The sequence below is a fragment of the Salvia splendens genome, chromosome 20 (assembly GCF_004379255.2).
Source record: "Salvia splendens isolate huo1 chromosome 20, SspV2, whole genome shotgun sequence".
NCBI classification, from domain to species: Eukaryota; Viridiplantae; Streptophyta; class Magnoliopsida; order Lamiales; family Lamiaceae; genus Salvia; species Salvia splendens.
Window position 1 is genome coordinate 4,997,768 of NC_056051.1, and position 24,148 is coordinate 5,021,915.

The 24,148-nt window shown below is 39.1% G+C and overlaps 2 protein-coding genes across 2 annotated transcripts; both read left to right on the forward strand.

Annotated features, from left to right (window-relative positions):
- Positions 1-216: 216 nt before the first annotated feature.
- LOC121782273 (probable LRR receptor-like serine/threonine-protein kinase At3g47570) lies at positions 217-6,113 on the forward strand. Its single transcript, XM_042180033.1, has 8 exons — positions 217-1,119; positions 1,247-1,459; positions 1,980-2,201; positions 2,827-2,970; positions 3,062-3,277; positions 3,363-3,506; positions 3,627-5,471; positions 5,581-6,113. The coding sequence occupies exons 1-8, from the start codon at positions 318-320 to the stop codon at positions 5,976-5,978; spliced, it is 3,984 nt and encodes a 1,327-aa protein (XP_042035967.1). The 5' UTR covers positions 217-317; the 3' UTR covers positions 5,979-6,113.
- A 1,702-nt stretch (positions 6,114-7,815) lies between these two features.
- LOC121782276 (putative receptor-like protein kinase At3g47110) lies at positions 7,816-12,503 on the forward strand. The gene is made up of 5 exons (XM_042180037.1): positions 7,816-8,279; positions 9,089-9,451; positions 9,729-9,872; positions 10,087-11,931; positions 12,040-12,503. The coding sequence occupies exons 1-5, from the start codon at positions 7,862-7,864 to the stop codon at positions 12,429-12,431; spliced, it is 3,162 nt and encodes a 1,053-aa protein (XP_042035971.1). The 5' UTR covers positions 7,816-7,861; the 3' UTR covers positions 12,432-12,503.
- Positions 12,504-24,148: the final 11,645 nt, after the last annotated feature.

The window sequence follows — 24,148 nt, forward strand, 5'->3', positions numbered from 1 at the left end:
ACCTGCCACGTGGCAGGTTTGCCATATGTATCGTAGACTGCTTGGTTATTTCTGATTCCGTAGCGCTGATTGCTTTGAACCATGTGTCAAGTTGTTTTTTCTTATGTATTTCAGATTGTTTGCCTAGCATTAAATTTTTCTAAAAAACTTCACATATATTTGTAACTATTTAGGAAGCCTACAAAGAGATATGGTATTAATTCACACCATATGAATTTGTTAGCTGACTCAAACCCTATTTCACGACTTGAGTTGATCTCATTTGCCCCGTCGATCACGTAAAGTGTTTACAACTATATATAAAGCGTAGATGTGTTATGAAGAATGCAGTCTATCAAATGAAACCAATCACCAAATTAATGGGGAATATCACCTTTTCCATTGTTGTTTCAATCTTGTTATTACATAGCTTTGCCTTCTCCTTGAATTCTATCACCACTGATAAGCATGCACTTATTTCCTTCAAAAACTCCATCACTTCCGACCCTTACGCTATCTTGAGCATCAATTGGTCGCAAAATACATCAGTGTGTAATTGGATTGGTGTGTCGTGTGGCCGCAAACACCACCGTGTCACCGCTCTCAATCTCTCTGGCTATGATCTTGCTGGACCTGTTTCTCCACATCTCGGAAACCTTTCGTTTCTCAGATATTTGGATATGAGTTCCAACAGTTTCACGGGGATCCTACCATTTGAGCTATCTAAACTGCGTCGTTTGAAGGTGATGAATGTGGGAGCAAATTCAATCACCGGAGAAATACCAACATGGCTGGGGAATTTACCTCAACTTGAGAAACTCTATTTGTACACTAATAAGCTGAGTGGGTCCATACCACATAGTATTTTCAATGTGTCTTCCCTTGTAGAAATTAGGATTGGAAATAATAGCCTATCAGGTTGGCTCCCAAGTGATATGTGCAATAATACGCCCAACATCAGAATCATGTTACTTTCATGGAACCAACTTGAAGGACAAATTCCGCTAAATATATGGAAATGCACACGGCTTCAGATCCTCTCATTATCCTTCCACAATTTCAATGGCAACATCCCAACTGAAATTGGACGATTGGGAATGCTTACAAAGTTGTACTTGGGATATATCAATGGTTATCGAGGTATAAATAAATTTCGTTTTACTCCAATATGTGATTCTATTGAATATGTATGCAAAATTGATAATCATCTTCACACCAAAAATTATTTGTATAAGGCTTTCTCCTTATGTTCATTTAATAATTTCAGGAGGAATTCCGGTCGAAATTGGAAATCTTTCAAGACTAGAGATATTAAGCATTGCAAACGCTTCTCTAACCGGAGATATTCCATCTTCACTTTTCAACATATCTTCCTTGACACAGTTGGGCTTATCTGACAATACTTTGTCTGGAAGTATCCCAACTTTCCACAATACACTCAAGCTACAGAAGTTATATCTTAATAATAATAAGTTAACAGGTATTTTAATCTTTAACATTTCTTCCTTTTAACATACTTGAGCTTCTTTGACGATAGTTTAGCAAGAAATAAAGTTTAACACCTTTGGCATTCAGTGTTTTGTGGTAAATTTTAGGAACATGGTTATTTAATTGATTTATGGAAATGAGCTTTAAATTGCAAATATTACTAATGATAAAATGCAAACTCTACAAACTTCAAACTATGATCACAACCGTTAGAAAATATCAATAGATGCCAAAATAATAGCAACAAAAAATTTCAACACAGTTCCAACACAATGTCAATACAATATCAACAATTGACACTGTGTTGACACTTTTTATTGTTATTATTTTATCATATGGTGACATTTTCTAACTGCACATATCATAGTTTGAAATTTTTACAATATTTAGAGTTTGCATATGATTACATTCCTACTACTATTATAATATATATAGCTGAATTTATTTACAATATTAAACAATCTTTCCCTGAAATATCATTAGAAAACCAAGACACTAATATTCACTCGTAGGTTGGGCTAAAAATGACATGTGCAACAATATGCCCGACATCAAAGAACTTCACCTCTCTAATAACCTACTTGAAGGCCATATTCCATCAAATATTTGGAAATGCAGACATCTTGAGATGTTGTCATTATCCTTCAACAATTTCAGTGGCTTCATCCCACGTGAAATTGAGAGATTGAGTGTGCTTAGAGAGTTGTACTTGGGCTACAATAGTGATTTTCAAGGTATAAATTTTCCTTACTAACTCCCGTAGAGTATTCTCTCTTACTTACTCTTTCTCCACTATAACTATTTATTATTATCATTTTTTTAAAACGGGTGCAAAAAATAAATGATTCAATTTATCTTGATATGGATGAAATATGATTTTATTGTCTTGTACGAAACACTGTAATCTACATATCCTAACTTGCAAGATTGATCATTATCTACACACAACAAAAGCTTCTACGTATATATGATTATTTGTATAAGGTTTTTCGTTGGGTTTATTTTATCAAATAATACTAGTAATTGAGAGAAATAGGGTAAAGAGTATAGCATTCATATTCGTTATGTCTATTCCTTAAAATTAGAAACTTTTTTGTACTTTTTATTTTAAGAAATCTTTTTCTCTCTAATAAAGTAGACTCATTCTTCACCAACAATACCTGAATCACTTTTTTTTCTATCTTTTTCTCATTTGATCATTTATGCATTAAAACTCGTATCATTTCAAAAGTTTCTATTTATCAAATAAAGAGGTATTCTACTATCTATCAATCGTATATATTCTCCTTCCTTTATTCTTGCTCTTTCCTTTTATTATTGTACTATGACTTTTCTAATCTAATAATTTTAAAATTTCAGGAGGAGTTCCAGCAGAATTAGGAAATCTTTCAAGATTAGAGATATTAAATATTGACAATGCTTTTTTAACTGGGGTTATTCCATCTTCTATATTCAACATATCTTCCTTGACATACTTAAGCTTATCTGGCAATAGTTTGACAGGTATATAATTCTCAAAATCCCATAACAAGTTCGAATATATTTATTGGTTTATCTTTTTTATGAAAAACTTAACTAATATATCGAATTTCAGGTTGCCTTCCAAGTGATATGTGCCGCATGTCAAACATCGAAAACCTTAGTCTCTTTGGGAATAAACTTGAAGGACAAATTCCAAAATATATACGGAAATGTACACATCTTGAGACCTTGTCATTATCCTATAACAATTTCAGTGGTAGCATTCCGTTCGAAATCGGGAACATGAGTATGCTTAGGGAGTTGTATTTGGGCATGAACGCCATTCAAGGTATACACATCTATTTTCATTTTCTTATGTGATTTTATTGCAGTATTGAAACATGCATTTTTTTACAACAATAACACAATTTCAGGAGGAATTCCAGCTGAAATAGGCAAGCTTTCACGACTAGAGAAATTAGACATTGCAAATGCCTCTTTAACTGGAAATATCCCATCTTCCATTTTCAACATATCTTCTTTGACACACGTGAACTTGGGCTACAACAACTTATTTGGTAATTATCAACTTTTCCTATTATTCACTTTCACCATTTTGTTATGAGAGTTTATGTTTTTATCTAAAACCTAGTTAGAAATGCAGCTATTTCTAAGTATTTCATGATATGAATTTTCAGGTACTCTTCCTTCCAAGTTAGGGATTTTACTTCCCAATCTTGAAAGGCTTTATTTGGGTGAAAATAGACTGGAGGGTCCAATTCCAAGCTCCATTAACAATGTTTCGAAACTCATCGTGTTGGACTTGGGTGACAACTCATTCATCGGCTCCATACCCGACTTTGGTAATTTGAAACACCTACAATCCATATATCTACATCAAAATCGTTTGAATGCAGAGAAATCCCGAACTCAGGAGTTGACATTTCTCTCTTCATTAACTAAATGTCGCAATTTGAAGTACTTGGCCTTAGCAGACAATTCATTGAATGGCATCCTACCCGTTTCAATTGGGAATTTTTCCTCGTCTCTTCAAAGCATGTGGCTACATAACAGCCACATCATGGGTGCAATTCCTTCTGAAATCGGAAATTTAAGTAGTTTGTTGTTACTAAATCTACGAGAGAATCAATTACGTGGGCACATTCCTCCAACTATTGGGAATTTGAAGAAACTTCAAAGACTGTTTCTTAATGGAAATAAGTTGGGAGGGTCTATCCCTAGTGACATTTGCAAAATGAATAATTTGGGGGGTTTGTACCTTCATAAAAACATGCTTGTGGGCCCAATACCTGAATGTATGGGTGAAGTTAAATCTATGAGATTGCTTGACTTAGGATACAATCACTTGAATTCCACTATCCCTTCTAGCTTCTTGAATCTTACAGACCTCTTGGAATTGAGCTTCTTCTCAAATTATCTGAATGGCCAATTGTCTTCACAACTTGGAAATTTAAAGTCAATCAGCTATGTAGACTTGTCCTTTAATCAATTTTCAGGTGATATCCCTAGCTCAATTGGTGGTTGCCAGTCATTAGAATCTCTTTACTTATCAAATAATTTGTTGGAAGGATCTATTCCCCAATCCTTAGCAAGTGTTAGAAATTTGATAGCATTGGATCTATCTTACAATAACCTTTCTGGATCTATACCCAAGTCATTAGAAGACCTTCATTTTCTTGAGTATTTTAATGTTTCTAACAATGAATTGGTGGGGGAGATTCCAGATGGGGGTTGTTTTGCTAACTTGAGTGATAAGTCTTTTTCCAACAACCTTGCCCTTTGTGGTCTAACGAGATTTGAAGTTCCACTTTGCATAGAAAATCATCATGGATCAAGAAGCTTGAAGAAATTTATGGTGCCTTCAGTGGTTTTAGCTGTAATTATGGTGATTATCATCCTCGTGTTTATAAAGAAATTTAAACCGAGGAAATCATCACTGCTTCCCATTGATATTTCACCGGTGACTGAATATAGAAGAGTTTCTTACATAGAACTAGAGCGTGGAACAAGTGGTTTTAGTGAGAGCAACCTTCTTGGGAGAGGAAGTTTTGGTTCAGTATTTGAAGCAACACTTTCTGATGGGTTGAAAGCTGCAATAAAAGTTTTCAATTTGCAATTACAAGGGGCAGAAATGAGCTTTGATATTGAAACTGAGATACTTGGGAGCATTCGACATAGAAACATAGTTCGAGTGATTGGATGTTGTAGTAGCCCAGAGTTTAAAGCTTTGGTTCTCACATATATGCCGAATGGGAGTTTGGATAAATGGTTATATTCCAACATGCATAGTCTACATCTTATACAAAGACTAAAGATAGCAATAGATGTTGCGTCCGCCTTGGAATATCTTCACCATGGCCATACATTCCCAGTTGTCCATCGTGATGTAAAGCCAAGCAATGTTTTGCTCGATCAAGACATGGTGGCTCATTTAGGTGATTTTGGCATTGGGAAGCTTTTTGACAACGGAGAAGTTGTTGTCCAAACACAAACATTGGCGACTATCGGCTATGCAGCACCAGGTGATGCATAATGCTAAACTTTTCCTCTTCAATTATATTGCGATATTATTATTTTTTTTTAGAATATCAATGTTTAATCTGATATTAATCATGCATGTTGCACGGTTAGAGTTGGGAATGGAAGGAAAAGTGTCCACACAAGGAGATGTGTACAGTTTCGGGATAATGTTGCTCGAGATGTTTACAGGGAAGAAGCCAACAGATGATATGTTTGATGGGGAAATGAGGTTGAAAGAGTGGGTAAGTGAATCATTACAAAAAAACTCAGTTCCTATTGCACCCGCTTTGCTATCTAGCGAAGATCGGGATTTCTGTGCAAAGGAGCAATGCGTGTTGTCAATTTTTGAGCTGGCAATGAAATGTTTAGCCACTACACCTCATGAGAGAATCAACATGATTGAAGCAGCGAACACTCTCCAGAGGATCTATGCAACAATGGTAACAGAAAGACGTCGTCCACGATATGCATTTTCTGTTGGTGATAGAAATCCATGGGTTCCATCCTAAAACCAATTGGTGATAGGAGGAGGGGCCCATGAGACTTATATACTAGTTTCAGTTTTTTCTTGTCACCGATGTGGGACAGTTATATGTTATATTTTTAGTTTCAATTTGTTAGCTGACTCAAACCCTATTTCACGACTTGAGTTGATCTCATTTGCCCCGTCGATCACGTAAAGTGTTTACAACTATATATAAAGCGTAGATGTGTTATGAAGAATGCAGTCTATCAAATGAAACCAATCACCAAATTAATGGGGAATATCACCTTTTCCATTGTTGTTTCAATCTTGTTATTACATAGCTTTGCCTTCTCCTTGAATTCTATCACCACTGATAAGCATGCACTTATTTCCTTCAAAAACTCCATCACTTCCGACCCTTACGCTATCTTGAGCATCAATTGGTCGCAAAATACATCAGTCTGTAATTGGATTGGTGTGTCGTGCGGCCTCAAACACCACCGTGTCACCGCTCTCAATCTCTCTGGCTATGATCTTGCTGGACCTGTTTCTCCACATCTCGGAAACCTTTCGTTTCTCAGATATTTGGATATGAGTTCCAACAGTTTCACGGGGATCCTACCATTTGAGCTATCTAAACTGCGTCGTTTGAAGGTGATGAATGTGGGAGCAAATTCAATCACCGGAGAAATACCAACATGGCTGGGGAATTTACCTCAACTTGAGAAACTCTATTTGTACACTAATAAGCTGAGTGGGTCCATACCACATAGTATTTTCAATGTGTCTTCCCTTGTAGAAATTAGGATTGGAAATAATAGCCTATCAGGTTGGCTCCCAAGTGATATGTGCAATAATACGCCCAACATCAGAATCATGTTACTTTCATGGAACCAACTTGAAGGACAAATTCCGCTAAATATATGGAAATGCACACGGCTTGAGATCCTCTCATTATCCTTCAACAATTTCAATGGCAACATCCCAACTGAAATTGGACGATTGGGAATGCTTACAAAGTTGTACTTGGGATATATCAATGGTTATCGAGGTATAAATAAATTTCGTTTTACTCCAATATGTGATTCTATTGAATATGTATGCAAAATTGATAATCATCTTCATACCAAAAATTATTTGTATAAGGCTTTCTCCTTATGTTCATTTAATAATTTCAGGAGGAATTCTGGTCGAAATTGGAAATCTTTCAAGACTAGAGATATTAAGCATTGCAAACGCTTCTCTAACCGGAGATATTCCATCTTCACTTTTCAACATATCTTCCTTGACACAGTTGGGCTTATCTGACAATACTTTGTCTGGATGTATCCCAACTTTCCACAATACACTGAAGCTACAGAAGTTATATCTTAATAATAATAAGTTAACAGGTATTTTAATCTTTAACATTTCCTCCTTTTAACATACTTGAGCTTCTTTGACAATAGTTTAGCAAGAAATAAAGTTGAACACCTTTGGCATTCAGTGTTTCGTGGTAAATTTTAGGAACATGGTTATTTAATTGATTTATGGAAATGAGCTTTAAATTACAAATACTAATGATAAAATGCAAACTCTAAATATTACAAGATCGTGCGTGTGTGGGTTGGGATTGTTGACTATTTCAAATGTGGATGACTACAAGTAAAATTCCACTAATGGCGTGCAAAATCAACTAATTATAGTCTACCCAGTGCGTCAATGAAACTTCTGCTACTAATAATAGTTTAGAGCACTTGAGTTGATGGGACTCAGTCTTCTTTGCTCGGCCCATCGATCACGCAAAGTAAATTATATACACACAACTGTTTATACACTCAAATGGAATAAAATAAATATCAACCAGAAATTTTAAAAATCATACTCCTTTTATATCAAATGATAACTACAAAGAGTCTGTTATAAAGAACACCCACCGTCTACCACATGAAACTAAACAGAAAACTAATGGAGAATTTTATTTTGTCATTTGCCGTTTCAATCTTGTTATTACATAGCTTTGCCCTCTCCTTGAATTCTATCACCACTGATAAGCATGCACTTATTTCCTTCAAAAACTCCCTCACTTCCGACCCTTATGCTATCTTGACCACCAATTGGTCCCAAAACAACACATCAGTCTGCAATTGGATTGGTGTGTCGTGCGGCCTCAAACACGGCCGTGTCACAGCTCTTAATCTCTCTGGTTACGGCCTTGTTGGAACTGTTGCTCCACATCTCGGAAACCTTACGTTTCTCAGATATTTGGACATCCGTTTCAACAGTTTCGCGGGAAAAATCCCAAGTGAAATTGGAAGTTTGAGTAGGCTTAAAGAGCTGTCCTTGGGCTTTAACGATTTCAGAGGTAAACACATCTCGATTTAACTACCTCTACATTTTATTTCTATATTACTATTCCATAATTTGAAATGGATAAATGATTTGAAAGCAATTATATTGTATATTCTGTATACCACCTTCATCCTTAAAAAATAATCATATTTTTCCATTTTACCATTTTAGTATCTCTCTAGTTAAGTGAGTTTCATTTATTAATAATATTTTAATTTTTTTTATAATTATCTTAATTCATCAATTTTACATTAAAATTAAATGCGTCCAGTTATCAATTTTAGATGCATTTCCAACATACAAAGCAAAAAACATCAATAGAAAATGAAATTAGGCCATCAGACGACAAAATTGTCAATTTATTGTTTGTGCAAATTTTATTTTACTTTTGTCATTTTATTTTTTTTTCTTTTTAAATTCCTAGGGTATTTAGATTACATAGAGAATGTTGGTTTTATTATTTTGCTGCCTGTCAGTTTGATAATATTACTAAATTTTATTTTTACGAAATTAGGATTTCTTTGATTTTCTGTAAATTATTTTCCTATAAATTATTTTCCTATAAATTCGGAGGTCGAAACTGTGCTATGTTGAGAGTCTTTTTATGACCATATAATTTGGTTTAAAAATATTTTTTACCCGGCTACTATGATTGAAAAGATGGTTTAGATGAAATAAATGTGTATCTAACTAAATCAGTTTTTTTTATCAAACATATGCTAAGCACATAAACGCCTATTCAAACTAAACTTACTCAAAAGCATAATGGGAAATGAAGATGGCAAAGGGTTTCCTAATTGTTTGGCTAAGATATTTTTTCAGGAATGATCCCTGAAGAAATAGGGAATCTTTCACAGTTAGAGGTGTTAAGCATCCCAGCCTCCTCTCTTACCAGAAATATTCCATCTTCAGTGTTCAACATATTTTCATTGAAATACATGGACCTCTCTAACAACAGTTTGTCTGGAAATATCCCAAGTGATATGTGCGACAGTCTTCCAAATATTGAAGTACTCAATCTTTGGACCAATCAACTTTCTGGAGAAATTCCACCAAACATATGGAAATGCACACACCTTCAAGTCTTGGAATTATCTGTTAATCATTTCATTGGAAAAATTCCAAGTGTAATTGGAAGTTTGAGTATGCTTAGAAAGTTGTACCTGGGCGTGAATGATTTCAGAGGTATTATGCATATGCCTCTCTTTTTTACTTTACGTTTCTTAAAAATTCATGTCAAGTCAACTATGGGCTCATTTTCTGGGACAAAGGGAGTAGTTCTTTTTTACAAATGTGTTAGAGAAAGTCATTATATTACCCGCTAGTATGATTTATACGATGGTTTTGAAAAAATAAATGATTATCTGATGAAACCAGGTTGCTGTATCAAACAAAGCTCATACGCAAACTGTTGTATTAAAAGGCATCCTCTCATGTTTTCTTTCTACTTCCAAATGTGCAGGAATGATCCCTGAAGAATTAGGGAATCTTTCACAGCTCGAGACATTAAGTATCCCAGCCTCCTCTCTAACCGGAAACATTCCATCTTCAGTGTTCAACATTTCTTCATTGAAATTCATCAGCCTCTCTAACAACAGCTTATCTGGTAAATATCAACTTTCCTGAACACATGGATGCTCTATATAGTCAATGTGCTTTCATATATAGTTTAATTTGCAAAGTAAATTTCTGATTTGTTTCTTACAACAGAACAATGAATTAATCTTGAATTACTTTTTCACTTTTTCACTTTGTTAAGTCTTCCATATTCTACCTTAAATAAATAAAATCTTTCACTCAATGAGTTTTCACTTTTTCAGGTACACTTCCTTCAAATATGGGGATTTCACTTCTTAATCTTGAATTACTTTATTTGGATTGTAACAGACTCACTGGTCCAATTCCAAGCACCATCAACAATGCTTCTAAACTTATGGATGTTGACATGGGAAACAACTCCTTCATTGGCTCCATACCAAACCTTGGTAATTTGAAACACCTTCAGATGCTAATGCTCGATCAAAATCATTTGAGCGGAGAGGAAACTTCAACTCAGGAGTTGACATTTCTCTCTTCTTTAACTAAATGTCGAAATTTGAAGTACTTGGTGGTATCAGACAATTCACTGAATGGTATCCTACCCGCTTCGATTGGGAACTTTTCCTCTTCTCTTCAAAGTATTTGGCTACAAAACAACCACATCGTGGGTGTCATTCCTTCTGAAATTGGAAATTTAAGTAGTGTGTTGTTTATTGCACTGGGAGGGAATCAGCTGCGTGGACCCATTCCACCATCAATTGGGAATATGAAGAAACTCCAAAGAATGGGTCTTTACGGGAATAAGTTGGAAGGGTCTATCCCTAACGACGTTTGCCGAATGAATAATTTGGGAGAGTTGATCCTTGACGAAAACATGCTTGCGGGTTCAATACCAAAGTGTTTAGGTGAAGTCAAATCCTTGAGAGAGATCAACTTAGGGTACAACCAGTTGAATTCCACCATCCCTCCCAACTTCTGGAATCTTACCGACCTCGTGATATTGAACTTGTCCTCAAATCATTTGATTGGTCAATTGTCATCTCAAGTTGGAAATTTGAAGTCAGTCTCCTATCTAGACTTATCCTTTAATAAATTTTCAGGTAATATCCCCAGCTCAATTGGTGGTTGCCAGTTATTAGAATATCTCTACTTATCGAATAATTTGTTGGACGGATCTATTCCCCTAGCCTTAGGAAATGTTAGAAATTTGAAAGCATTGGATTTATCTTACAATAACCTTTCTGGATCTGTACCTAAGTCATTAGAAGACCTTCATTTTCTTGAGCATTTCAATGTGTCCAACAACAAATTGGTTGGGGAAATTCCAGATAGGGGTTGTTTTGGTAACTTGAGTGATCAATCTTTTTCCAACAACCTTGCCCTTTGTGGTCCAATAAGATTTAAAGTTCCACCATGCACAAAAAGTCATCATAGATCAAAAAGCTTGATGAAATTTATAGTGCCTTCTGTGATTTTAGCTGTGACTATGGTGATTGTCATCCTTGTGTTTATAAATAAATTTAAACCGAGGAAATCAACACTACTTACCACTGCTATTTTACCGGTGACGGAATATAGAAGAGTTTCTTACATAGAACTAGAGCGAGGAACCAATGGTTTTAGTGAGAGCAACCTTATTGGAAAAGGAAGTTTTGGTTCGGTATTTGAAGCAACACTTTCTAATGGGTTGAAAGTTGCAGTAAAAGTTTTTAAATTGCAAATACAAGGAGCAGAGAGGAGCTTTGATATTGAAACTGAGATACTTGGGAGCATTCGACATAGAAACATAGTTCGAGTGATTGGATGTTGTAGTAGCCCAGAGTTTAAAGCTCTAATTCTCACATATATGCCGAATGGGAGTTTGGATAAATGGTTATATTCCAACATGCATAGTCTACATCTTATACAAAGACTAAAGATAGCAATAGATGTTGCGTCCGCCTTGGAATATCTTCACCATGGCCATACATTCCCAGTTGTCCATCGTGATGTAAAGCCAAGCAATGTTTTGCTCGATCAAGACATGGTGGCTCATCTTGGTGATTTTGGCATTGGGAAGCTTTTTGACAACGGAGAAGTTGTCGTCCAAACACAAACATTGGCGACTATCGGCTATGCAGCACCAGGTGATGCATAATGCTAAACTTTTCATCTTTAATTATATTGCGATATTATTTTTCTTTTTATAATATCAATGTTTAATCTGCTGTTAATCATGCATGTTGCACGCTTAGAGTTGGGAATGGAAGGGAAAGTGTCCACACATGGAGATGTGTACAGTTTGGGGATAATGTTGCTCGAGATGTTTACAGGGAAGAAGCCAACAAATGATATGTTTGATGGGGAAATGAGGTTGAAAGAGTGGGTAAGTGAATCATTACAAGAACAAGCAGTTACTATTGCACCCGCTTTGCTATCTAGAGAAGATCAGGATTTCTATGCAAAGAAGCAATGCGTGTTGTCAATTTTTGAGCTGGCAATGAAATGTTTAGTCGCTGCACCTCAAGAAAGAATCAACATGATTGAAGCAACGAACACTCTCCAGAGGATCTATGCAACAATGGTAACAGAACGACGTCGTCCACGATATGCATTTTCTGTTGGTATTCCCAATAATGGGTTATAATGCTTGTGGCATAGCTATTGTGTAAAATACAATGTAAACAGTTTATGTTGTGAAGTTGGAATTTGTTAGTAAGAGTGGGATTGTGGAGTGAATTTTTATATTGTAGTGCTAGATTCATTAGTGTCAACAAGTAGGACGACATAGAAGTCAAACCAAAATTCAAAAATAATACTCCCTTTGTTCCATTAGAAATGAACGTTTTATTTTTTAGGTTGTCCCTCTAAAAATGAAACCTTTCTAAAAATGGAAACAACATTCTCTCTACTTTTTCTTCTCTCTCACTTTACTCTCTCTTCGTTAACTCACAAAACAACACTACATAAAATCTCATGCCGAAAACCAAATGTTTCAATTTATAATGGGACGGAGGGAGTATGACAAACTCGGTTTTGGGAATATCACTACCATTTTCTAATTTCAAAAATAGTAAAATTAATAATTATGAATAAATCTAATAGTGAAATTCAAATTAAATGGTGGGAAACAAACTAAGAAAGATGAAAAATATAAATTAACTCCACTTTCAAACAAACAAAAATAAACATACAATTTCTTCGAGAAGTCCTCGTGTCACACACTTTCAGAATACTATTACCACAAATTATCAATAGTCTAGAAACTGTAAAACAAGCTATGTTTGACACAATAAAAACAACATGATCATCAATTCCATCCTCACAAATCTTAAAAGTCTCAGGTCAAGAAGAACAGCGTCCCTTGTACCATCACCTTGAGCCCGGCGTCAAGCACCTTCTTCCCAAGCGACGGCTTTGGCACCATAAACATGTTTCCAAAACTATACAAAATGTTAAGCTTCCCGCCCTCGGCCACATCCACGCTGAAGCTCAGCACATTTTCAACCCTAGGTCTGTGGTCAAAGAGAGCCTTGACCGATAAATTGACCTCACCGATATACCTGTCTCCCAGAGTTCTCTCACAATAGAGCTTCACCCCAACCACCAATTCCGGATTCTGGAGTGAGGCCTCGTCAATCATGTATTCGACAGGGAAGTTCCATCTAGGGTTTGTCTCTCCATCCGTGTCCACAGTGGTACGCATGCTTGTGTCGGGTTCTCCATTGATGGACACCTCCGCGTAGACTTTCATCCTCCCAATGCTCCGGACATCTGGAAGATTGTCGGCCGAAACAATGATTATTTCGAATTTTCTGCACTCCATCAAAATATGTTGCTTGTATTTTGTAGGATTTGTGTTGGAATTGAGGATTTGTGTTGTGCTTGCTTCTTCATTCATGGATATATCATAGCTATTTATAAGTGTACAATTCATGAGGAAGCTTCACTTACTCAAGTGGTTGGTGGTGTAATTGTAAATAAAAAAAGGAAACTTCATATGCATAGGGTTGGTTGAGACTTGAGGCGGCTTAGCCATCATCTATCTTCCTTGTGTGTTCCTAACATATTGCCAAAGTGTAATACTCTATATGTCTCTACAAACTGATAAAAGTAGTATAGGTATGAAGGAAGCGTATTATTTCTTAATGATTTCATTATACACATTACACCAATATATAATACTAGGAATCCCTATACATGGTAAACCTAATTAGCTTAATTACATGATTGCGATCTTCTATCTTTGGTAAGAGAATGATTCTCGAGTATCCTCCTTCTGATATTACCCAATCTTCTCCAACACCCCCCTCAAGTTAAGCGACGGGATTTCCGATGCTCAACTTGCACAACACTTCTCGAAATAGCTTCGAGTTTATCGCCTTTGTAAGAATATCTGCCAGTTGATCTTCAGATTTGACATACGGCATCTCCACTATCTGTCAACTTCCACGTGTTTAGTCCGATCATGTTGGACAGGGTTCTCTGAAATACTGATAGCCGCCTTGTTGTCACAAAACAACTTACACGTTCGAGACGAGTGCAAGTCTAACTCTCGCATAAGTTTTCTCAGCCATAGTACTTCTGTCAGTCCACTCTTAATCCCACGGAATTCAGCCTCCGCACTAGATAGTGCGACTACTTTCTGTTTCTTGCTTCTCCATGTTACAAGGTTCCCTCCAACAAAGGTAAAGTATCCTGCAGTAGACTTCCTATCATTCGGATTGCCAGCCCAATCTGCGTCAGTAAATCCATGTATTTCTAAGTGTCCATGCTTCTCGAACAGGAGTCCATGTTCTGTTGTTCCCTTCAAGTATCGGACGATCCTTATCGCCGCTTCCCAGTGCTCCTCTTGCGGTGCATGCATGAATTGACTTACTATTCCCACGGCGTAGGCAATGTCTAGCCTTGTGTGAGATAAGTAAATCAATTTCCCAACTAGCCTTTGGTATCTCCCCCTGTCCGCCAGTTTCGCCTTTTCTCTCATCAGCAATCCATGGTTTTGGACCATAGGGGTGTCTACAGGCTTACAGTCTGTCATCCCAACTTCTGCCAAAAGGTCGAGTATGTATTTCCTCTGGTTTATGAAGATTCCCTTTTTCGACCTTAGTACTTCTATTCCCAGAAAGTACTTAAGGAGTCCAAGATCCTTAATCTCAAATTCATTGAACAAGTTTCTCCTGAGCTTGGTCATCTCCTCTGTATCATCCCCGGTGATAATCATGTCATCTACATATATAATCAGACAAGTAATTTTACCTTCTTTCTTCTTGATGAATAAGGTGTGGTCAGAGTTGCTCTGTTTGTATCCATACTTCTTCATTACCTCCGTGAACCTTCCAAACCATGACCTCGGGGATTGCTTGAGTCCGTACAATGTCTTTTCCAGCTGGCATACCTCTCCAACCTGGAATTCATTAGCAAAACCGGGTGGAGGCTCCAGAAACACAGGTTTTGGCAGGTCCCCATGCAAGAAGGCATTGGTCACATCAAATTGATGAAGTGGCCAATCTTTGTTAGCAGCAATTGAAAACAAAACCCTCACAGTATTAATTTTTGCCACAGGTGAAAATGTCTCATCATAGTCAATACCATAGGCCTGAGTGTATCCTTTTGCCACAAGTCTAGCTTTGTACCTTTCAATCGTGTCGTTCGGCCTTCGCTTTATTGTGAACACCCATCTGCATCCAACGGTCTTCACTCCTTCAGGCAACTTGCCCTTCACCCACGTATTGTTCCTCATTAGTGCCCTCATCTCTGTGTTCATTGCATCCCTCCAATGTTTGTGTTTCATTGCGTCCTCTGCCGACTGTGGAATTTCCTCTTCTTTATACAGTGCGGCTTCAAAGGCTCGAGCCATCTTTGCTAAGTTCCCCTGCACGAAGTTGGCTACTCCATAACGGCTCTTTCTGCCAACCTTCTCGGGAGAGTATCTCTTAGGTGGGATTCCTCTTGTAGTTCGATGGGGAAGAATATACTTTCCCGTGTCACTATCCACAGTGTTATCTTCTTCCTCTGTACTTATAGAGTTAGGAGAAACTGAATCTTCAATAGGACTAGGTTCAGGTGTTACCTCGGATATCAGTGGAGGAGAATCCGTGGGACGCGGATAAGATGACTCTTGCAGTGAGACTTGCTCGGCGGCAATGACAACTGGTTCTGTTAGATCCTCAATCGAAGAGTTTGGAAGTGGCACAACCCAACTTAGATAGTCCGATGAACTATTCGGTTCACTCTCCCCCTGACTACTAAGGTGGGTGTGGTAGAAGAACTCGGTTTCTAGGAAGTTACAATTCATGGTGGTGATGATTTTTTTAGTGTGGGGGTCAAAACATCGGTACCCTTTCTGATTTATCCTATACCCAAGGAAGACACATTTGGTTGCACAAGGCGATAGTTTGGTTCTTTCATGTTTCGGGATATGGATATAGACGGTGCAGCCGAAGACCTTTGGGGAGAGGTTAAGGTGTTGAGGAAACTTGGTATTTGTGGACAGGATGTCAAGGGGGTTTTTTTGTTGAGGATTTTTGTAGGAAGTCGGTTCATGAGATAGACAGAGGTGGCTATGGCTTCGAGCCAGAAATGTTTTGGTACTTTGGATTCGATCATTAAGGCTCGGGTGATTTCAAGGATCGTTCGGTTTTTTCTTTCGGCTACCCCATTTTGTTCTGGAGTGTAGGCACAGGATGTTTGGTGGATCATGCCTTTATCTTTGCAAAACTGAGTCATCAAACTGTTAACGAACTCCCTCCCATTATCAGACCTAAGAGTTTGAATGGTGGTATGGAACTGTGTTTGGATCATTTTATAGAAAAGGATAAATTTTTCGACAACCTCAGATTTATGTTTTAAAAAATATATCCACGTCATTCTAGTGCAATCATCCACAAATATCACAAAATATTGGAAATTTCCCCCACCAGTAATTGGTGCAGGGCCCCACACATCAGAATGTATCAAGGAAAAAATTGAATTCATACGAGTGTTTGTGGGTTTAAATGACTGTCTATGGCTCTTGGCCAAAACACATGTTTCACATGAAAAATCAGTAGGAATTGAAATGTTCGGAAAAAGAAGTTTAAAGTAACCGGAGGAAGGGTGTCCTAGTCTTCGGTGCCACAGCCAAATTTCTTGTTTCGTGGATCCGTGAGCCAGCATCGCATTGCCATGTTGATCTATCTCATCCACATAGTAGAGTCCTTGCCTCTCAGTGCCACGCCCAAGAATCCTCCTCGTCTGAATATCCTGTAATATGCAAAAAGTGGGATGCATTAGGAGAGTACAATTCAGGTCTCTAGTCACATGACTAATGGACATCAATCTCTGAGATAATATAGGAACATGCAAACAGTTTGACAAACGGAGAGTAGGAGATATATCAATGGTTCCCAACCCAACAACAGTAATTTATTCCCCATTTGCGGTTTTGATGTATGTATCAGTCACTGTCTCATAGCTACTAAAATCATCTCTTTCTGGGGTCATAGTGTCTGTGGCTCCACAATAAAAAATCCACCCTTTATCCTTTGATCTATCATTATTATAGACATGAAATACAGCGGAAATATTTTCTAGTGGTGCAAAGGGATTTTTTGACACAAAACTACAAGTATTTGGGTGTTAAACCAAACCCTTTACCTCCATTACCGCCGCCTCCGACGCCTCGCAGCTCCTCCGCCCTCTCGGCGAAATTGCCGACCCCTCTCACGCCGCCGCCGCCGGTCGAAGCTCCCGGTGGTTTCCCTTGGCCAGCTCCGGTCGGTTCTCTATTTCCGGCCGCGGATTGCCTCTTTTCGTTGATGGTGACCGCCATTTTTGCCTGAGCCGCTCGCGCCTTCTGCTTCTCCTCCCACCACTCCGGATATCTGGTTAAGAGGAAGCACTCCTCCCGGGTATGTCTCGGTTTCCCGCAGTGAGAACAAACCAATCGGGATTTGTCCGGCCTAATTCCCGGTCGGTAGGTGGATAATGGATGTAAACTCAAGTAGTATGCTACATAAACACTGAAATGTTCACGTTAAACATCCAAAATACTTGCCAAACCACGAGTTTATCAACTCCCCCAAACTTAAACACTTATTTGTCCTCAAATAAGAAGTAGAAAACATAGAATGCGAACTCGTGTAAGTATGTTGGATTGTCATCACTGCCTCAGTAAAAGAAAACAGAATTATCATGCATCAATAACTTCGCATACTAGTACACCAAAATGAACATTGCTTCATGCTACTAGCACGTATTCCACTTTGTCAATTTGCCCTCACCGGAAGTATATAGTGTGATAAAATTTTTTCTTCTTTCTCTCACTCTCAAAGTGTATGTGTATAAAATGGACCTCTCAAATCAATCAAAAATGTATAGCTTACCATAAGCTTGCTCGAAGTCTAGACTCTCCTCTACTGTGTTGTGACTACAGATTTAGGATCCGAAAGGTCTTTACTAGAGGTTGTAATGTAAGGCTCTTTGGTAAGGTGAGGAAATATTTGGCTAAAAAGTGACTAAACCCACTTATAGCAAAAGTGATCAATTTCACTACATCAAACTTAGTACCCCACCAACCATTCGAATCTCAGTAAATTCTAGACTTTGTCAAGATTTCTTCTCACTTCCCAATTCCTTTAATTTTTTTTTCTTTTCAAGATCTTTTTTTTTTGTGCATCATTTCCTTTTCAGTAGTGGTGTAGTTAGCTTGAGCAGGGTCCAACGTCCGACTTGCATAATAAATCACCCGGAATAGCTTATCTCTCTTCTGTCCCAAGGCCGAGCCTACCGCCACGTCACTCGCATCACACATTATCTCAAAAGGTTGAGACCAATCCGGTGAGATGAGAATGGGAGCGCTCACCAATGCCTCCTTCAGCTTCTCAAAAGCCTGCAAACAATCATGGGAGAAATTAAATTTCACATCTTTAACCAAAAGATTACAAAGAGGTTTAGCAATTTTCGAGAAGTCCCTGATAAATCTTCTGTAGAACCCGGCATGCCCCAAGAAGCTCCTTACTCCCTTCTCATTTGTTGGTGGAGACAGTTGCTTAATAGCAATGATCTTTGCCCTATCGACCTCCAATCCACCTGCAGAAATTTTATGCCCAAGTACAATCCCATCTCTAACCATAAAATGACATTTTTCCCAATTGAGTACAAGGTTAGTCTCCTCACACCGCTGCAGCACTTGAGATAGATTGTCAAGACAATTATCAAAAGAATCACCAAATACAAAAAAGTCATCCATAAACACTTCCATAATATTCTCAATCAAGTCATGGAATATAGACATCATGCATCTTTGGAAGGTAGCAGAGGCATTACACAGACCGAAGGACATTCTCCTATAGGCATAGACACCATAGGGGCATACAAAGGCAGACTTGTGTTGGTCCTCGGGAGCTATAAGGATTTGATTGTACCCCGAATACCCATCTAGGAAGCAGTAATACTCATGTCCAGCTAACCTATCCAACATTTGGTCAATAAAGGGAAGTGGGAAATGGTCTTTCCTAGTAGAAGCATTTAGAGCACGATAGTCGATACACACTCTCCACCCGGTGACCGTCCTAGTGGCTATCATCTCATCATTCTCTCCCTTCACTACAGTCGTACCCCCCTTTTTGGCCACCACTTGAGTGGGGCTAACCCACTCACTATCAGAAATGGCATATATAATACCGGCATCTAACCACTTTATCACCTCCTTCCTCACCACATTCTGCATAATAGGGTTAAGTCTCCTTTGGTTTTGGACCTTAGGCTTATAACCCTCCTCAAGATGGATCCTATGCATACAAACTGTTGGACTTATTCCCTTCAAGTCTGATATTGACCACCCAATTGCCCCTTTGTATTTCCTAAGAACCCTCAAAACTTTATCCAATTCAGAATTTGAGAGGGATGATGATACAATTACCGGAAGGGTGTCATTTTCTCCCAAAAATGCATACTGCAAATGTGGAGGTAGTGGTTTCAACTCCTCTTTCATGTCTCTCTCTTCCTTGTTGCCATCTTCTTCTTCATCCCTAAGAGGTAAGAACTGTTGACGGCGTGATCTGGGGATCTCCTTGCCTGAATCCAGAGCACCTACAAACTCAATTAATTCGAGGTTAGTATTCAACAACTCAGGAAGATGGGAAGAATAAATTGAATTAAAAATACTCCCTTCTAGTTGATCTTGAGAAGAGTTGATGTAGGTCATCCTCATAACACACTCATCCACCACGGTCACTACATTGCAATGCTGCAAGCTTCCCCCTGTGTCTGCATCATGCCTCTTCAAAGCCTCATAGAGAGAAAAGGTCACACTTTCACCATTGAAATGAAATGTGAGCTCTCCATTATCAACATCGATCAAGGCCTTCCCCGTGGCTAGGAAAGGTCTTCCTAAAATGAGAGGTACAGCTCTATCCTCCTCCATGTCCAATATCACAAAATCAGCTGGGAAAATAAACTCATTCACCTTCACCAATATATCCTCCGCAATACCCATTGGATAGGACACAGATCTATCAGCCATCTGCAGCGTGATAGTGGTGGGCTTCAAAGGACCAATCTTCATCTTGTTATATAAGGACAATGGCATGAGGTTGATGCTTGCTCCAAGGTCACATAGGGCATTCCCCACAAAACAGTCTCCAATAGTGCACTCAATAGTAAAGCTCCCTGGATCCTTCATCTTGGCCGGAAGCTTCCTTTGCAAAATTGCACTGCAATTTTCCATCAAATTGACGGTCTCATGTTGTCCCCATTTCTTCTTCTTGGAGACCGCATCCTTGAGAAATTTAACATACCCAGACATTTGCTGAAGTGCCTCAATAAGTGGGATGTTAATTTGTACTTTCTTGAAGATGTCCCAGAATCTGGAGAACTGTTCATCGTTCTTCTTCTTTTGCAACACTTGGGGAAATGGTACTCTAACCTCTGATGCCTTGACTGGTGTGCCCACCTCGAGTTGAACTGCGGGCGGTGATGTTTTAGGTTCCTCCGCTTCTACTTCTTCCAATAGTACACTCTCGGGCTCAACTGTAGGCTTTGGTGGGATTTCTGGCATAGAAGGACCCTCATAACTTTTCCCGCTCCTCAAATGAATTGCCTTGCAATCTTTGGGGTATACTTTTGGTTGTCCTAGGAACTGCCCTGGCGTATGCTGACTGCTCACAGCTTGAGCAATCTGACTCATTTGCGTCTCTAGGCTCTTCATATGCACTGACATGTTGTGCATATCATTCTCAACCTTCTCTAGCCTTTGATTGGAATGCTCCATGTTCTTGTGTGACTGTAACATGAATGCACTCAGTATATCTTCTGTACTTTTCTTCTGCGGCTCAGTGATCATCCCTTGGGAAACTGTGAACCCCGGTGGTGGCTGAAGGGCATTGTTGGGGTTCCCATACGATAGGTTAGGATGCGCCTTGTTCCCAAAATGGTTGTAACCTCCACCCCCTTGATTGGGGCGGGAGTTGTTATAGTATCTATTTCCCCCTTGGTGTATGTAGTTAACATCCTCTACACCCTCTTGCTGCTCCTGCACAGCCGGTCCCATCCCCATGAGATCTATCTTCTTGTGGAAGAGTTCCATCTGTTTAAACATGTTGTCCATATGGCTGCTCTCTGCGGCGGAGGCTACCCTGTGTACTCTGCTCCTCTCGTTGTTCCAGCCTTCATCATTAGATGTCACTCTCTCAATCACTTCCATGGCCTCTGCTTCTCCTTTCTTCAGCAATGATCCTCCTGCGCTCAGGTTCAGTTCCCGCTTTGCTTCAGGCAGACACCCCCTATAGAATGCTAGGACTTGATGCGTCGGATTCAACCCATGATTGGGGCACCTCTTCATCAGCCCCTTGAATCTTTCCCAAGCTCCTCGGATACTCTCTTGGGGAGTCATCTCAAACGAAATAATCTCAGACTGCCTCTTCAACGCCTCACTCGGTGGGTAGTATTTTTCTAAAAACTTCTCAACCATGGCATCCCACGTGCGAATGGAGTTAGGCTCCATACTGTCCAGCCAATCCTTGGCATCATCCTCTAGAGAAAAAGGGAACACCCTTAATCTGATCTGCTCATCTGTGACTCCATTTATCTTCGTCGTGTTGCAGATCTGGATGAATTTAGTGAGGTGCTTGTTAGGATCCTCTGTGGGTCGCCCTCTAAAAGCATTGTTTTCAGCCATCTGAAGTAGTCCTCTCCGGAGTTCAAATGTGTTGGCATTAACATTGTTGCCAACGGGTGGGTTTGCCACCCCATGATAGGCATACATGTTCTGGACAGGTACCACGTTTTGCCTTTGATTTAGCTGCCTTTGCAGGTCTTCGAGTTGTTGTTGAAGCTGAGCATTCGTTGGAGGAGGTGGTGGAACATCATTCCCCTCTACGTTCTCCATCAGAATAGGAGAATGTGGCTCAAACTGAATAGGGGAGTGAACTGGTGAAGGAGTAGGTGACGGTGATTCTTGAACAGGTGAAGGTGATCGTCTTTGGACCGGAGAAGAGACTCGGATCCTTTGATTTAGCCTTCTCAAAGCGTTTCTCCTTCTGTTGGATGCTTCGATCTCAAGATCGATAGGCTCTAAAGGTAGACCCCTAGAGCGTGTGTGCATACAACCTGAAACAAGAAAACTCAATGTGAGAGCTCAAAAATAAAACAAAAATTAAAGCAATAAAGTCTAAACTAGTAATCTCTGTCTTTACCACGATATTGAGCTAAATTAACACAAATTGTCCCCGGCAACGGCGCCAAAAACTTGACTCAACTTATTTTAACACAAGAAATTCCCGCAAGTGTACGGGGCTAGTGTAGCACAAAGTAAGCAAGAGTATCGTATCCCACAGAGACAAAATGTGTAAACTCAAGTACCACGGACCGATTTTAACTACTATCTGGACGATTCAAAGGTTTGGTTTTTGATTTTTTAAAAACAGTTAAACATAAAAAAATTAAAATCACGCAACAAATGATAGGTTTCAAATAAGAGAAAGAAGTAGAGCTTTAGATCCAACTACAACGAACACAAAGTGAACAATTCAACAACTTCGATTACCCAATTGAAGTCTCTAGGATTACTAGGAAAGCCGCTAGTCTAGGCTAAGCCCTCCCTCGAGTGCACCCAACCCGTTGATTAACCATTAATATTGAAGTCTCCTTCTAATACTTCACAATTAACTCCTTAAAACAAAAGGCTCAAGCCCTCACTCTAGAATCCCTTCTCTCGAATGCAAATTATCTAGGTGTTGTTCATTCTTTTATCAATCCTAATTAGGTATCTCTCGATTACTCAAAACTAGATTAACAAACTCAATTGGTAGCTAAGCAATTGAATTGAAAGAGCACAAGAATGAAACAAAGAAATCACAAGAGCATAGGTAATCAAAAGTCCTTAAATTAATCAAAAGCGTTCATTGTAGTCTTCACTAAAACTCTACAAGGGATTTAGCTACTCATATTCAATGCAAATTCACAAGATAAATCCATGGAAAGTGAACTAAACATAAGAAAACTAATAAAGATACTCCCAAAGGTGGATTGAGTGGGCAAATCGTCTTCGTCTTCAACCTTCTTGATGAATCGGACTCTTTGTCGCTTTAATCTGCTCTCCAATGTGAAAACTGCTCTTGGGGGCGTGTCTGGTGTGTCTGGGCACGAAAACCTAGGTCTCCTTTTATACCCGGGGCGGAAATATTCAATCTCGCAGAACACATCGCCCGGCCAGGCGATTTTAAGTCGCCAAAACGCCCGGTCGGGCGAACTTTCTGGAGTCGCGACCAAAACGCCCGGTTGGGCGTTTTCCCCTTAAAAATCACCTGGTCGGGCGTTTTCTCTGGAATCCTCCAAAAGCATTGTCTTCGTCTTCGAAAGGGCTTCGCGTGAGTATCTTGCACGCCCCCATCGGAGTCCAGATGAGAGAGTTATGGCTATTATACGAAGGTCGCGCATTGAAGCGCGCCCGGTCAGGTGATTCTTCCTTCAAGCTTGTTTTCAAGTCATTTTCACCTGTTTTAGCTCCAAACACTCGACAAACTCGTCAAAACACTTATGTAGTGGATAATGGATGTAAACTCAAGTAGTATGCTACATAAACACTGAAATGTTCACGTTAAACATCCAAAATACTTGCCAAACCACGAGTTTATCAAGCGAGGCCGAACCCGATTCCTCCAGCGAGTCGGTTGTTTTGCTGTCATCGTCTCCGGCGGGTGGAGAGGCCGTGTTGATGCTCCTCCGGGCAGCCTCCCTTTTCACCCAGCCGTAGGCTTCTTCAAGTGACATCTCTGGTCCATCCTTGAGGATGTCCCTCCTGATTGAATCGTATTCTTGATTCAACCCTGTTGGAGGAACTTGATTAGCCGCTTGATTCAACACCATGTTTTGAATATATCA